This window comes from Euprymna scolopes, chromosome 13, assembly GCF_053919585.1.
Source record: "Euprymna scolopes isolate OS-2025 chromosome 13, ASM5391958v1, whole genome shotgun sequence".
Lineage (NCBI taxonomy): Eukaryota > Metazoa > Mollusca > Cephalopoda > Sepiida > Sepiolidae > Euprymna > Euprymna scolopes.
The window spans coordinates 53,234,466-53,252,280 of NC_136494.1; the positions used below are offsets into that span (position 1 = coordinate 53,234,466).

General features: G+C 31.0%; 1 protein-coding gene across 4 annotated transcripts in view; it reads left to right on the top strand.

Annotated features, from left to right (window-relative positions):
- The window catches only part of LOC145292027 (succinyl-CoA:glutarate CoA-transferase-like), a 144,401-nt gene that overhangs the window by 70,522 nt on the left and 56,064 nt on the right, over nucleotides 1–17,815 (top strand). For all 4 annotated transcript variants that reach the window (XM_080138048.1, XM_080138044.1, XM_080138046.1 and 1 more), the window contains exons 4-8: nucleotides 2,653–2,738; nucleotides 8,135–8,185; nucleotides 8,289–8,409; nucleotides 10,673–10,764; nucleotides 12,984–13,127. In XM_080138048.1, coding sequence (XP_079994174.1) covers nucleotides 2,653–2,738; nucleotides 8,135–8,185; nucleotides 8,289–8,409; nucleotides 10,673–10,764; nucleotides 12,984–13,127 — 494 coding nt within the window. The remainder of the gene's footprint in view (nucleotides 1–2,652; nucleotides 2,739–8,134; nucleotides 8,186–8,288; nucleotides 8,410–10,672; nucleotides 10,765–12,983; nucleotides 13,128–17,815) is intronic.

A 17,815-nucleotide genomic window follows, 5' to 3' on the forward strand; every position in this document is an offset into this window, starting at 1 on the left:
TGCAACACAAGTAGACCATCAGCCAATTCCTCATTTTCGGGAATGTGGCCTCAGGAATGCCCACCGGAGATGATTGTAGAGTCCATTACAATCATCCCGATATTATACAACTTATGATAGAGCAGCCGCTCTAAGTATTACCAAAGAGTTAGGGTTTCTGTACTGTCAGTTGTAATATGAAGAAATTAAAAAATGGGATTCTACTAGTGGAAGTAGAAGATACAAAGTATGCAGACATCTCATCACTAAAAATGACAAAATCCTATGAAACTAATATAAGGAGTTATTTGCATCAACATTTGAATGTCTTCAATGGAATAATTAGAAATGAGTTGTATCTATGCACCTTAGAAAAAAATGAAAAATAAAATAAAGAGTCAAGGTGTCATGAAAATAAAAAGAAATGGAAAGATGATCCGACCAAATACTTGTAATACTTTTCAAATTTCAACAAATATAAGGGTAGCAAATGAAGTGGAGCAGTTCATCTGGCAAGCATTCATTATGAAGAAGCCATAAATCAATTGTACCAAAAAATAAATCAAAAATATAAATTCCACCAAATGAATAAAAAAAACCATTAAATCAATGATAATCAATAATAAATCAGCTGCAACCAATCATAAATCAATGATAGTCAAACATCAAACCTAAAATTCAGTATTTCTGTACAAACAAATACAGAAAAGATGAAAACTGTTATCAACGAGGTCACCACACAAAATAGTTTTCATATACTGAAATTGAAATAAAAAGAAAATAACCAAAATATTATAACCAAGAAAATAAGCAAGAATATTATAAAAGTTAAATGGAGAATACTATGAAAATAAAAATAAAATAAAAAACATTAAAATTTCTCCCCAAAAAATTGACAGGGAAAAAACTACAACAACAATGAACTAATCATAGAAAAAAATCTGATTACTGATAAGCGAACTTAAAATTATGGCTAATCATGTCATTTGTGGCATAAAAAATACATAGCTTATAATTATATATGCAATCAAGTAGACGAAGGCTCAATATTTTCATAATATAACCCAAATTTGAATGCAGTTTATTCCTAAATCAGTGATATGCTTAATGCACATTTCTTCAAATTACAGAAACAGAACTTTAAAGTATTATGCAACAACTTCCAAAGCCCTATATTCTTATGGGATACTTTAACTGTCATAACATTTGTCCATAAGAATATTAGTAAAAATAGCAAAATAATTAAAAACTTATCAGCCTGAAGATTCACCATTAAAAATGGTTCAAGGGACGTAACTCATGTATATATTGAGCCATTGAAGTAAAAAGTTTTTTTTTTTCATCCAAATCAAATGTTAAAAATTTCCCAGACAAAACTAAATAAAAAAATAAGTATTAGGTCGAGAAGAGAGTTCTTGTGGAATTTTTAATTTTGATTTCAAATCATGTATTTTCAAATAAGTTTACATTCTAATACTTTATATATCATTTTAATGAGCATTTTTTTCTCTATCTAATCGTTTAAATTACAATCGTTTGAATTACAATCATTTTAAAACAATTGTCTTCTTTTTAGAACGTTGAATACAAGATGGCAAAAAAGCAAATTCACACAATTTTCTTTTTTCGATTCAAGCTAGGCCGAAAAGCTGCTGAAATATCAACAAAGTGGAAGAAACCATGACTGAATGCAAAGAAATTTTGTGGCGGTGATGAGAGTCTTGAAGATGATAAGCATAGTGGTCGGTTATCGGATGTTGACAACAATCAATTAAGAGCCTTAGTCGAAGCCAATCTATGCACAACTGTTTGAGAACTTGTTTCTGAACTAGACATAATGTGTATGACGATTTCCGACCACTTGAGAGAGATTGGAAAGACAAAAAACTTGATAAATGGGTGTCTCACGAATTGAATGACAACCAAAAGAAATGCCGTTATGAAGTGTCATTTTCCTTTCTTTTACGTAACAAGAACGACCCGTTTCTCGACTGGGTTGTGACTTGTGATGAGAACTGGGTTCTTTACGACAACTGGCAATGCTCAGCTCAGTGACTGATGAAGCTCCACAACACTTCCTGAAGCCAGAGTTGCATCAAAAAAAGGTCATGCTGACTGTTTGGTGGCCTGTGACCAGTCTCATCCAAGTTTTTTGAATACAGGTGAAACCATTACATCAGAAAAGTACTGTCAACAAATAGATGAAATGTATCAGAAACTTCGACAACAATACCCAGCATTAGTCATCTGAAAAGGCCCAATTCTCCTCCATGACAATGCCTGACCGCTCATTGCTAAACCGACCCTGCAGAAGTCGAACGAATTGGGCTACAAAATCTGCCTCATTTGCCATACTCTCCAAACTTCTCACCTACAGACTATCACATGTTCAAGCATCTTGACAACTTTCTTTGTGAGAAATGCTTCAAAAACCTAAGCGATATCAAAAACAAGAATGCAAAATTTTTACTTTTCTGGTATAAATACATTTGTTTTGCATTGGCAAAAGTTTATTGATTCTGACGATGCTTATTTCAATCAATAAATTTTTTGTTTGAGCCGAGATATGTTCACCTGAATTTAAAAATTAAGAATTGAAAGACCTTTCTTGTTGACCTGATACTTTACAGTACAGTTTACATATAGATACCTTCTCTTCTTTTATTTCTTTAGGTACTGGTGATGACACAAGAACTTGGGGACCTCCATTTTGTGCTACAGAAACTGCTTATTTTCTTAGTGTTAACAGAAATAAAAAGGTAGGCATGTATTTAAGCATATCCTATTTTAATGAGTGTTTTTACATACAACATTTAACTTTGCCAATATTTTCAATTAATTTATTCATTAAATTTATTCATGTTCTGAGAAATTTTTTATAGACTTTCATAAAATAAGCTAAAAAAATCATTTAGCCCCCCCCCTCCCAAAATGGACAATATATAAAATTTATGAGTATTAATGAAAGTGGAAAAATAAAGAAACCTGTTCCAAGTTTATGGTCCAAAAAGTTTATAAAAATGATGAAAAAAGAAGAAAATGAAAAAATATGAAACATTTCACATTTGATCAATAACATCTCCCTTTTTTAAAATATGAAAAATATTTAAAATACTTTAAGGTTGTTTCTAACTGTAAATGTACTGTGATTTTATGATTTAAGAAAAATGCTAATTTATATTGATAGCAAAAGTCAATGTTTGTCAATATGTTTTATGCTATCTGCTCATGTTTGATTGAAATAACTGTGATCTTTATAATATCTGATTAATTCAAGCAGCAATTGAAATAATATATATGAAATTTTTTAATCATCAAATTAAATATCAAATTTTGCATGCATACTTTCAAATCTACCACTGAAACTTTCAAACTGGTTTGTTAGGCACTCTTAAGTTTCAGGGATTTTAGTGTGTTAATAATGGTGCAAGATTGTCATCACAGGATCAACTAAGCTGAGTTAAAATCCTACCTTGAATTTGTTGCATTCATTAATGTAACAATTCTGTTGAGAAATGAATATGATCCCTCTACACATATTAGACAAAACAATAACTTATGTTCAGCATACCAGCTGAAATATCTGCTCATGTCAGATGAATAATTATAATTATAATATTAGAAATTACTGTACATTTTTTTAATCTTATAAATTACTTGTTCCAATCTATTGGCATTATTTTCTTATATGGATCTATCCTGTATTCTAACTTTTTTTTTTTTTTTTTACATGGAGGTCACCACTTATCAAGGCCCAGAAGCCACTCGGAGATAAGGGTTATGGCATGTACAGTAATCAATGGGATAGTGCTGTAGTATTCGTTAGTATTGGAGATCTGATAAAGTGTTATTAGAAAGAATATGTCTGGTTTCATCTCCTGTAATTGGGTTTCAACCCCTGGAAGGTTGGAACATAGACCCCTGATGTTGGAGAAGAAGACATGGTAGTAGGGGTCTACATTGGAGGATGGGGTTCTAGGTTTAATTGAGTTTTTTTTCTGGAGATATTTCATGTTGAAGTTTTGGGATTTGTGGAACAGGTCAGCATACTTGGTTAGAGCAGGACAGAGAGGGAAAGTAAGAGAGAAAAGACAGGAAAATTTTTTTTTTTGTAGCACATGATAAGGTAAAGCTGTAACAATTACCCACTAGTATGGCATCGAGAGGCCCCACCAGAAACTACTGCATGGTCCAGAATCCATTCACCAAATGGCAATACAGCAGCCCCAGTACTTTGCACCTGCTGATAGGACAGCCTCCTTAGTGGTTAATCCAAGGTTTGGGTCCTTGACTATCAGGCAGATAACGTCAGCTCAGATGAAACGTTTACCTCCAGCACCCTTACTAGTGACATGGCCACAAGGATAGACATAGAAACAGAAAAATTTCCGACAACTGTTCACGAAGTACTACTGACCTGGAAAGCAGTTTTTTCTTCACCCTTTGTCAGAAAAATCACTCATTGGAAATGAGGACTGAGGGACAAAAAAGGAGAAGTGCAACCTGTGTAGTCAAAACAAATGAAGAAAAAAGCAAATAAAATGGCCACCTTTTCTCTTTATATATTTGCGATATTGTCACCTAATATGCAAATGAGATGCTTCTGGTGTGAAATAAAAAACCTGATTTTTCAGAGACTGAGTTGATTTTGGATTTGGATGTTGGAGTAGCAAGTTGTGTCAGCAGTGCATCGTGTTTTGGAATTGAGAGTTTTTGACAGCAGAGTGTTGAGTGTTGGAGTAGCCAGTTTTGAGAGCAGAGCATAGAGTTGTGGAATCGCAAGTTTTTGGCAGCAGTGTCAAATTTTAAGTAGTGAATTTTGACTTTAAATGTGTAAGTTAAAAATACTCAATAATATTCAAAAAATGATTTTATTTGAGAATATATATAAAAATAATATAATAAAAACGAGCACATCAAAATTTAATATGTATAACTCCATAATTTATTTTCATATGAAAGTATCATATGCAAATACCTCTATAAAAGCAAAACCTAATATAAGCAAGTCATCTGATGACCAGAATTTATCTGTCATTAGATGACTGTAATGAATACTTCATAACAATATGCCATTATTAATAGGATCCGTAACTTTGCTGGACAAACTGAGGCATGTGGAAACTTGGATCAGATGTTTTGTAGCATTAGTGAAGGTTAAAAAAATGAAAAGAAGAAAATGCTACCCTGAGACCTGTTTCTTGCTGTGGTTAAGGTTAAGGTCGTGGTAATCTGTGAAGCTGTAAAGGAGTTATTGCTGTTGGCGTATTTGAGAGAAGTAGAAGAATTAAGTTACAAAAATTTGCTAAAATCATTTAGACAACTTGATAGTGCCTAAATGGGCGTATAATATACAGTAAAGAATACATTGGAATTGCACAAGTTTGAAAAAGAGGCCAAAACACCTAATTACAGAAAATAAATTAATCCTTCTTGATTAATAGAAAGCCTGCAAAACACATCATGCAAACCTAAAATACTTGGAAGATAAATAACATAAATATAGAACCATGTATAGAGTTTTTATAACATAAAGAGTTTTTATAATATAAAGAGTTTTTATAATATAAAGAGTTTTTATAACATAAAGAGTTTTTATAATATAAAGAGTTTTTATAACATAAAGAGTTTAATCAACATAAAGAGTTTAATCAACATAAAGATGTTATGCATAATCAAATTGGTGATTGAATGTGTCATAAAACATGAAAAAAATAAAATTAAATACACAACCTTATGAAAAATATGTTCTAACTGCAAAATGAAATATCATTTTCAGGTGAGTCAACATTTGAGAAAAAATAATTAAAAGTTGAAGCAATTCTATGCAACTATCATTAAAATAATAGTCACTTTCAGAAAGGCAAAACAAAAGGAGCACTTTGAATTGATTTCCATCACTGTTGCAGAATGCAATAAAAATCACAGATTAATAAGTATTGACATGTCGAATCACACATTATAAATTCTATAAAAACAGCAATAATAAAATCATTTAACAATTTATAAAGCATTCATTTAAAAGGAAACCATCATCCAAGTCATGTACAATATGAAACATTGGTGATTGGAGATGACATGATTCTTCCGATGATGTCACAGTTTTCTACTTTCATCTTCACCACTTTACACATGCTGGGTCATTTCAGGCTTAACAAGGCTGTCTTGATGGCTCAAGGCACAAAGTGCAAACCACTGGGTGATATTGTGGCACTACTGTTTAGTATGGTATTACTTTAACATTAATGATGGCTCATGATTGCATTGTTTAATTAAGATATAGTCAATTTGCAACTCTACGTTGCTTCTGCACGAGAGTGATTTGCACCCATGAAAATGTTGACTATCATTGTATCATATGAATCAGCAAAATCAAGAATACATGTGTTGTCATCATCCGAAACCTTCATTATTTGTTCATCCTCATTTGTTTAGATCTCCGGCCATCACTAGTGTGGAATCTTGTTGCACATCTGAGATTTCTTCATCAAGTAATTCCCAGAAAGCTTCTTTGACTTCCACAGGGCAGCCAGTCTGTAGTGCACATGCAGAAAAAGAAGTGAAGTGTGTATGCATGGCTGACAAGAATGATCTTCTTGAGTTGCTGTATCTGTGCACTTGCAAGATTTTTCAGACACCATAATGTCCATTTCACTTTTTGTTCTCATCATTGTACAGAAGTTTTAACTGTCACCAATATTTCCTCCCTTAGATCTGCCCCAATGTGTTTTCTGAACTGTACACATATCAATGCATTTCTTTTTGAGAGTATCAGCAAGTTTCTGGAACTATCCAGTAAAAGTGTCAACATTAATGGTCACAAAATCAGATAATTAGAGTGATTTCTATGGCCAAAGACACCCTTGCACATTTGTCATGGAGGCCAGATAGAGCAAGTGCATGTCACCCATGGATGATGCCCTTGCAAATAATGTGTTTTGTAGATATTTATCCAAGATGATTCAATATGATGTGATACTCTGGTCATTCCATCTGTCACCAGGGTCCTGATGTACAGTAATGAAAAAATAAATAAATGTTATTGTTAAAAGCGACCATATATACATTTTCGGGATAATATTTACAAAAGCAGCACATATGTGCGCACGCACACACACACACACACACACTGAATTGTATTCATACATTGTCACACACATACATGCACACTTGGATAGAAATTGAATGCCTATTGGTCTCTCTCTACAAGGGTTTGTCAGAGACTCTTACATGAGGATAGTTCTTATAGAAAGTAAAGCCTGACCAATTATTCAAAAACATGGTGTGCTGTCTCCTCAAGCCATCCAACACATTCTTCAGGTTGCAAACAGGGCAAAAAATATAATATATAACTAAAGGGCAACTTTACTACCAAATAAGAAGCAATAGACAATGAGGAATTAACTAATAAAAAGACGAGTAAAAGTAAATCTACATACTGGCAGCATTTTATCCTCTAGAACTTGTATATAGTCATGACAGAGGCTAAACGGGGTCAGCCAACAAGCATTGATAAAAAAGACCACCTCCAAACTCTAGCAAACCCCAAAAACAAAATATCAGAGGATTAAAAGCCCCACCCATGGTCAGTTGCAGAAAAGAAGGTCCTATTGTTTTGCTTCCACTATTCAAAGTTTGAAAAGTGAAGCAAACCTTCAAACATGATCTTTACTGAGAAAATAAGAAAAACTAACATCCTTGAAAATACTAATAGAAAACATATTCACTTTTAACACTAGTATCTTGCACTGAAATTCAACTTTTCAGATACAACTGCAAACAATTTACTAACATGAAATAGCTTTCAATCAATTTTACATTTGTATATTGTGGTCATTAAATCTGTTTTATCTCTTTTAGTCAACATTCATGTTTTTGTTTATCCATTTATCACATCATGTTAGAATGTAACCATTTTTACTTATCTGTAAATGTCTCTTGTAAAATTTATAATTTCTCATCCAGCATAGCTAGATACTTCAACTTGTAAAAAACAACAGAAAGAAAAACGACTAATTCTCAAATTTAAAATCATCATTGTGTTAATAACAATGATTGAGCAAAATGTTTCATTACATTTTCAAAACAGATAAAACTATTTTTGCATCAATTTTATTCACTATTTCATCTGAATTTTTATTTTACTTTCATTCAGAGTATTGTAATTGATATGAAAACAGAAGATGGGAAGGATTTAATACGAAAGGTAAAATTTTTTGCTTTATTTTTCTCAACCCTTGATTCGGACCATTTGTTATGTTTTTATAAGTTATTTTTAACATTCTGGATGACTTCCTTTCAATATTCAGCTTGCTGGAGTCAGTGATGTCTTTCTTGAGAATTTTCTGCCAGGGAAACTTTCAGAGTTCGGCCTTGGATATTCTGAACTCTCCAAGGTTGCACCTCATCTGATCTACTGTTCAATCACAGGTAAGCAGAATTATTGAAAGTTTTATATGATCAGAAACAACAAAACGTCGAACATATACGTTCTAGCAGTTACAAAATGACCATCTATTTTTATTTGTGCTTGCATATTTTCACTCACTGAGTGATTGATATGTTGTTTGGTAAGAACATACTTGTGGGGAGGAGGCAATTTTCAGCATGAGTTGACAAGCTGTCATATCCTTTCATATCTTTATCCATGACTTGAAAGAAAGACTCAAACTCAATCTCACATGCACTTCTACTGACTCAACATATTTTTATATTCTTATCGACAAAACTCTTTTCCGATCATGTCAGTTGTGTTGATAAAACTATAAATAAAATTGATTTAAATTGTAGAAAAATAAGTTTGTCTTTATAATCGAACTATGGTCACCCATTTTTGTTCATGCTCAGAACAGAGGACAGAAATCTATGCAGCAACCTTTTCCTCTACACGAAAAGCTTCTCACTGTATTAAAAAAAAAGATCATTATGAAATAAGAGCGAAAGAGATGAAACCCTATTTTGAACGGATGATTCTATGAAAATCATGGAAAAATGTCTGCATTAATACTGTTGTTACTACCTATGCACTATTATAAGCTGGTAAAAATAATAAAAATGCTTAAAAATCCCCCATTTAAAAAAATTCCATTACTATTCTTCTATACTTTTCCTTATGCAATATTATTAATATTCATATTAATGAGCTACATTTTCTCTCCACACATGATGGGCAATACCTGCTTTTAACATTTTGCTTTTGACTATAGATTTTCAATTTTCCTTCAGCTTTACTTTTAAAAGAAGGCATGCGACAACTGTATCAGATGGAATAAACACAGATGTAACTTTAAAGAATTATGATAAACATGGGAAGGTGAGGAAACTCAAAAGAAAAAGTTGATAATCACAGAATGAGAAATAATAACTAATTTATTACAAGTCAAGAACATATGATATGATTGTAGATGTCTATTATTATATTAAAGCTGAGTGAATAAATGTCTCTTCTCTATAAGTTTTTTTCTTATATAATTTAATAACAAAAAAGACATTAATTTTTTAGTTCTGGGATTAAGTTATGGTTGAAAGAAAATTCTATTTTACTCTTTCTAAATAGCCATAATTTGTAAGTGACTTATCATTTACTAAGCTCTGTCTATCACTCATTCTCTCTCACCAGATGTTGTTTGAGCACCCCCACCCCCGTCTTATTTGATATGGTGTCCATCACTGTCGCTTTGGTTATTTACATTCAAAACTAATAAAACTAACTATAAAACTCAAGATAATAGTTCATGATTTGCATCAACAAAAGGAAATATCGTCACAAGTATTAATATAATTTAACCCATAGCTAGAGACGGAAAAGACAGAAGGATGGATTTTGCCTATTTTATTAAATAACTTCACTAGCTATGCAAAATCAATTCAAGCAATCTAATTCGAGCACAATGAGTGATCAAAATGGATAATTTTTCTCAAGTTAGGTTTATAAATCCTGCCCATAATTGAAGATTTGTCCTGCTGGACACATCTAGCCTAGCAGATGAAGTTATTGATTAAGATATATTGTATAAAGAATTTTCCCAAGAGGTTGTGAGTTCAATCAATGGTAAAGGGACTTAGGAAAAATGAACTCATATTAGAATGCAGTCCCTATTTACTTGCCTTTCCACTAGGCCAGAGTTACATACAAGGTCAGATTTTTATGTGGGGAAATTCCAGCCTCTCAAAAAGGTCAAACTGAATTTGGGCAAAAAATAAAAATTACCTCAGTCTAGATGGATCTCTTCTTCACTAACTGAGGACAGGCAGATGAAGTGCAGTGTCAGAGCAGTTACTACACTTTAATCTTAGCCAAAATAATGCAATGTACACCAATAAATTAAATGAGGGAATCAGGTTGGGAATGATGAAAGATTATTGAAAGGCATTTGAAGAATGCTGGAGGATATAATGGTTCCGATGTCACGACCCTAGCAACAACAAAGATGAGGATAACAGTTTAAAATGTCATCACTTCAGAAAGATCCACATTTTTTTTTTTACTTTTTGTTGTTTTAATAAAGTCTTTTGACTGATTTTGCAACACTTTGTATAAATTAAATGTAACATTTTCCCAGTTCTAAGCAACTTTATTTTCAAGCTGATTGACTTATAGAATCTGATCAAAATATTTGCATTTTATAACATACTGTTATAAAACATTTTTAATGGCTGAATTTATATTAAAGAATATAATATTATTTTATAGGTTATGGACAGAATGGTCCATATGCCAAGAGGCCAGGCTATGATGTCATTGTTGCTGGTGTTGGAGGTCTCATACATACAACAGGACCCCAAGTAAGAAATCAAAACCAAAAATAGTAAAAAAACAAGTTTACATATTTTTGTCTTTCCTACTTCATTAAAAGTATTTACAGTAGTTTGTAATTTTAAAATTAAAAAGTGATTAAAAATTAAGTACAAATCTGACTTTTTGTACAGCATGCAGTGTTCACATCAAGTAAGGAGAATGAAAAAAACATGACCGTTGTGTTTACTTATAGGCTGGTGATCTCATGTGGTAACGAGACTTCAGATCATCTAATATGCATATGAAAGGCAGATGGTTTCAATAAAAAGTCTGTTGACCAGAGAAGAGCATTCTTTTTGGCAGAAGTGAGTTTTGTCAGATGTGTTTTAAATTTTGACACTGGGAATTGTGAGAAGAAGAAGAATTAGCTGAGTATTGAAATTTCAATATGGGAATTCTGAACAAGGAGAAGAATAGAATATTGCGAGCTATTTCGGCTAACGGAGAAAATGGGAGAATAAGTTAGATTAAGCAGTGACATTCTGAGGTCGTTCACTAGAGAAGGCGATGTGGTTGCATGGCTTAATAAATTAAAGCTAGTTGCAAAGCTGCAAAAGATCAAAAGCGTAGCAACATTGATTCCAATGTATTTGGAAGAGAATGCGCTGGTGGTCTACCTGGAAATGGGAGAGACAGATCACACCATTGTTGAGAGTATCAAGAACAGATTAAAGACTGCATTTTTGGAGAGTATTAAGCTTAAAAGAGTTACCTGGACCGAAGAATCGGTGAACATATATGCAGCTAAAACAAGGTGTCTAGCAGGATTGGCTCAGTATACTGGATGAAGCCTTGAGAAGACCGTTAAGCTGACTATTATGGTTTTTCTGACCGCATTTCTATGAAACTACAATGACTAACTAGGATTGAAACTATAGAGATAGAGGAGATTTTGAGGCATGCCAGAGTGCTGGCAAAATATCCTGGTGAACTGGGGGCTACAAAAGCACATTAAAAGGAACCACATATCAGACCCTTGCTCTTGAAGAGGAAACCCTTCATACCAATTGTCCCCCTTTCCCCACATTAAAAACGCCTTGTGCCTAATTTACTCTATGGGGAAGCAAATAAATACAGCTGTCAGTGATCTTTTGTGCTGAGACGTCTTGAAAGCAATTAGCTTTGATCACTGTGGGGAAAACCCTTCATATCAGACAATTGCTATTCATTTGAGAGTTCCTCCTTTTTCACGGGAGCTTGGCTTCCCCAACATTGTGAGGAAACAAATAAATAAAACGACAGAAAGCTGAACTGGCCTTCAGCCAACATTCATTTCTCCACCTGCATGAACTCGTTCACTTAGCAAGTAAACTTTTTGATTGATATCTTAAATTTAAACGTTTTTCACTTCCTATGGCTTCGTAGCATAGTGGTAAGATGTCACGTTTTATTTCACTTTCTTTCCTGCTTTCGTGTCACGGGTTCGAGTCTGCCTGCCTCCTAACACATTTGTTTTTATTTTACACCTCCAAACACCCGGGCAACGCTGGGTACTCCCGCTAGTCAATTAATAAAATATTCCCCACATTTCAGTTTCTTTAGAGTAAAATTTCAAAAGATTTTTACAGTGCGTATTATTATGGGCACAACCTCCTATTTAACAATTTAACGATATCAGATTTGCATTAAATTTGATGCAGTCATCAAACACCAATAAAGGAAGATTCCCAGAGTTTTAATTCTTTTAAAGATTTCTTAAACTCAAACATTAAATTTTAGACATTTTCTAGACTCAAAATAGATTTTGATAGAAATTAGAATAAGGACCATAGACATAAGGTTTACTATGTAAATTTTAATTTAAATTTTTTTAAGATGACATAAGTGTTGTGTTTGAAGAATGAATTTCACCAAGACATTCTTTTAGTTTAGCGTACGTGAAAAAATATTAATAATAAAAATTAATAAAAATTGAATAATGAAAATCATATTACTAAAAATTTAATAATAATTAAAAATTTAGTAATAAAAATTAAATAAAATAAAATAAAATTAATAAATATTAAATTAATAAAAATAAAATAAAATTAATAAATATTAAATTAATAAAAATAAAATAAAATAAAATTAATAATATTAAATTAATAAAAATTAAAGTAGTATATGTTTTTCCAATGTTATATTTATGCATTGAAAATAGTAAAATATCAAAGTGAATAATCTCTGGTCATTCATTATTGTTTCTTTTTTTGTTAATCCTTTTTAGGATGGTGAACCTTGTAAAGTTGGTGTAGCAATGACTGATTTGTCAACTGGCCTTTATGCTCATGGAGCGATTCTTGCAGCTCTTCTTCATCGACAGAAAACTGGAAAAGGACAATATCTCGACTGCAATTTGTTATCAACACAGGTGATTACAGAATTTTAATGTTTACCTAAATAATATTTACCAATTTTGGCATTTTGATAATTTAAACAAAAGTTGAAAGTTGCTAATTGTCACCTTTTAGAAAATGATTTTTACGTTGTAGCTTCACACAAGTTCACCCTAAGTGCATTATGTCTATACATGTTTAGAAATTTTTGAGATGACGAGATTAGAAAGCTTCTGACAGAATGTTAAGAGATGCTGTCTGATGGGCTTTGCATATATTAGGACAAGCTAATGGTTGGGGAAGGTTATTCAAGCAATGTACAAAAATGTTAAAATTTGTGTTAAATTTAACAGCACATTTAGTGACAGTTTTATTGTTAAAGTTAGATCATGATTACTTTTTATATGTGCCTTAGAAGGGTTGTGTAGAAATTTTTGCATGGTTGTCATTGGATCATTTCACCATTTTATGGTGAAATCATATGTTTCTAGATAAATTTTGTTTTCTAGTTATATATTTTGTAAATAATAATTTGTAATAATTTGTATACAACAGTTTCTATTTAGCCATGGTAGATATGACAACTCTGGGTTAGGATGGACCGACCTGGGAGTAATGGTTACAAAGGGGCAACTTCATATTCTCTAAAACTCTTAAATTAGGGCTTTACTACATGGTACAGTTTTATGTCATACTTAATACCATTTGATACCATTTAATACCATTTGATACCATTTAATACCATTTAATATCATTTGATACCATTTAATATCATTTGATACCATTTGATATCATTTGATATAGACTAGTCATAAAAAAGGTAGGGTTGAGAAAGATGAATTTCGAGGTTGTGGGATGACTAAGTTCGAAAACATAACCAAAATATTTCTGGAATGTCTGGGGTAAATTATATTTAATCTTATATTTATATTTTTAATATTTAATGAATCTGACCCTAACAGTTATTAGAGTTCTGGGATAGAGTGGACCTGAGAGTATTGCTTACTAAGGAGCTGCTGAACACTTCGTAAAGCTCTTAAATTGAGGTTTTACCATCAGATGCATTTAAGTTTATATGCAGGACAAATTTATAATATAATTTTATACATCAAAACAATTATGTAACGATTTTTTTTAACGAAAATAATGAAATTTATTGGGGGAAAAGGTAAATGTTGTGGGAAAGTGGTTGGGAAGTGAAAGTCAGAAATGGAGCGATGACAATCTTCTTTTCACTAAGTCAGTGGTATTGCATCGCGGATGAAGGTAATGGAAGAATGAAAGACAGTGAAAGACTAAAAAAATGAAGTAAAAATGATAATAAAGTAAAAAAACATAGTTATGACATTGTAAGACCAAACAATGTAGTTAGGATATTGTAAGACCAAACAATGTGATAAAGACATTGTAAGACCAAACAATGTAGTTAAGACATTGTAAGACCAAACAATGTAATTAAGACATTGTAAGACCAAACAATTTAATTAAGACATTGTAAGACCAAACAATGTAGTTAGGATATTGTAAGACCAAACAATTTAATTAAGACATTGTAAGACCAAACAATGTAGTTAGGATATTGTAAGACCAAACAATGTAGTTAGGATATTGTAAGACCAAACAATGTAGTTAAGACATTGTAAGACCAAACAATGTAGTTAGGATATTGTAAGACAAAACAATGTAGTTAAGACATTGTAAGACCAAACAATTTAATCAAGACATTGTAAGACCAAACAATGTAGTTAGGATATTGTAAGACCAAACAATGTAGTTAAGACATTGTAAGACCAAACAATTTAATCAAGACCTTGTAAGACCAAACAATGTAGTTAGGATATTGTAAGACCAAACAATGTAGTTAAGACATTGTAAGACCAAACAATGTAGTTAGGATATTGTAAGACAAAACAATGTAGTTAAGACATTGTAAGACCAAACAATTTAATCAAGACATTGTAAGACCAAACAATGCAGTTAGGATATTGTAAGACCAAACAATGTAGTTAAGACATTGTAAGACCAAACAATGTAATTAGGATATTGTAAGACCAAACAATGTAGTTAAGACCTTGTAAGACCAAACAATGTAGTTAGGATATTGTAAGACCAAACAATGTAGTTAAGACATTGTAAGACCAAACAATGTAGTTAGGATATTGTAAGACAAAACAATGTAATTAAGACATTGTAAGACCAAACAATTTAATTAAGACATTGTAAGACCAAACAATGTAGTTAAGACATTGTAAGACCAAACAATGTAATTAAGACATTGTAAGACCAAATAATGTAGTTAGGACATTGTAAGACCAAACAATGTAGTTAGGATATTGTAAGACCAAACAATGTAATTAAGACATTGTAAGACCAAACAATGTAGTTAGGATATTGTAAGACCAAACAATGTAGTTAAGACATTGTAAGACAAAACAATGTAGTTAAGACATTGTAAGACCAAACAATGTAATTAAGACATTGTAAGACCAAACAATGTAGTTAGGATATTGTAAGACCAAACAATGTAGTTAAGACCTTGTAAGACCAAACAATGTAGTTAGGATATTGTAAGACCAAACAATGTAGTTAAGACATTGTAAGACCAAACAATGTAGTTAGGATATTGTAAGACAAAACAATGTAATTAAGACATTGTAAGACCAAACAATTTAATTAAGACATTGTAAGACCAAACAATGCAGTTAGGATATTGTAAGACCAAACAATGTAGTTAAGACCTTGTAAGACCAAACAATGTAGTTAGGATATTGTAAGACCAAACAATGTAGTTAAGACATTGTAAGACCAAACAATGTAATTAAGACATTGTAAGACCAAACAATGTGATAAAGACATTGTAAGACCAAACAATGTAATTAAGACATTGTAAGACCAAACAATGTAATTAAGACATTGTAAGACCAAACAATGTAGTTAAGCTATTGAAAAAGTAAAACATTTAGTAAAAATCTTGTATATCTGTAATATATAAACAAGACACTGAAAAAGTAAAAAAACTGTAAAGACATTGAAAGATTTGAAGAACAGCATTGCATAGACTTTAAATGATCCGATAAATCGTGTTTGAATTATTTAGAAAATTTCACAAGAAAAATTTACCTAGATAACTTTATCTTTTTCAAAGGATTCTGTAACTTTTTTTTTTTATAGATCCATAGTATAAAGGATAAAGTACTTGGTCAAATTCAGTTGTAAAGTTACATTCTTCTGCAAGTTAAAGGTTCAATTCTCAGTGTAGGAGACACTTAAAATACAATTGCGAATTACATAGGACTTCTACCCAGTCATGGCTGCTGGAATGAAAGCATACTATCCCTGTGAAATAAATAAATGGTTTTGTTCAAAATTTTGTTTAGATTCCTAAATTCGACAGAAACATTCCTGAGTTTGACAAGATATACCCAAAGAAGCTCGACGGTTACATCGACTGAAACATTGTAGAAATAACACTTAAGATGAGAACAGTAATATGAAGAATTCAAATAATATTACAAAATATCATTGAAGGGTTTCAACAAATAATAAATGTATGCTATTATGCTGCAAAAATTCTGGAAAAAGATATTTCTCATATACACCCAGTTGAATTAATCCTTGTTGTAGATGCAGTTAAATACACTTTTATAAAAATTCCCTATTTAAGCATAAGGATGACATAATTTTAGCAATTGGGGAGATAAGATCTCACATTATCACAAAAATCTAAGATAAAAAGAATCCAAAATTCAAAATTACGGTTTACTCTACTAAAATATTTGCAGTAAAAACATTTCATTAATTATTAAATGGCAAGTAGAATATCTTCCATTGCTATTAATATTTGGCTCGAAGAAAGGCTTATCGATTGTTTGTAAAGATGAGTTAGGTGTTCTGGTAAAGTGACATAACATCCCGTGCAGTGCCATCACATGCATTTGTACATGAATTAAAACTTGTTATTGTTTAACTCTTGTGATGCATCTAAATATTATTTTCTTGATTTAAAAAAATTGTAATAAAAAATCTTTTCATCTTTTTTAATTAATAATTTTTCTGTTTTTTATTATTTATTGAATGTCTTGTTTTTGTGATTTTGTTGAGTTCATAAAAGGATAAGAAATAAACATGCTTATAAAAATGAATTATAGCCCAATGTTACCCTTATAATTTTTATTTGACTTATAATTTTTATTTGACTTATAATTTTTATTTGACTTATAATTTTTATTTGACTTTTAATTTCTATTTGACTTATAATTTTTATTTGAGTTATAATTTTTATTTGAGTTATAATTTTCTATTTGACTTATAATTTCTATTTGACTTATAATTTTTATTTGAGTTATAATTTTTATTTGAGTTATAATTTTTATTTGACTTATAATTTTATTTGACTTATAATTTTTATTTGACTTTTAATTTTTATTTGACTTTTAATTTTTATTTGACTTATAATTTCTATTTGACTTATAATTTCTATTTGAGTTATAATTTTTATTTGAGTTATAATTTTTATTTGAGTTATAATTTTTATTTGACTTTTAATTTTTATTTGACTTATAATTTTTATTTGACTTTTAATTTTTATTTGAGTTATAATTTTTATTTGAGTTATAATTTTTATTTGACTTATAATTTCTATTTGACTTATAATTTTTATTTGAGTTATAATTTTTATTTGAGTTATAATTTTTATTTGACTTATAATTTTTATTTGACTTAT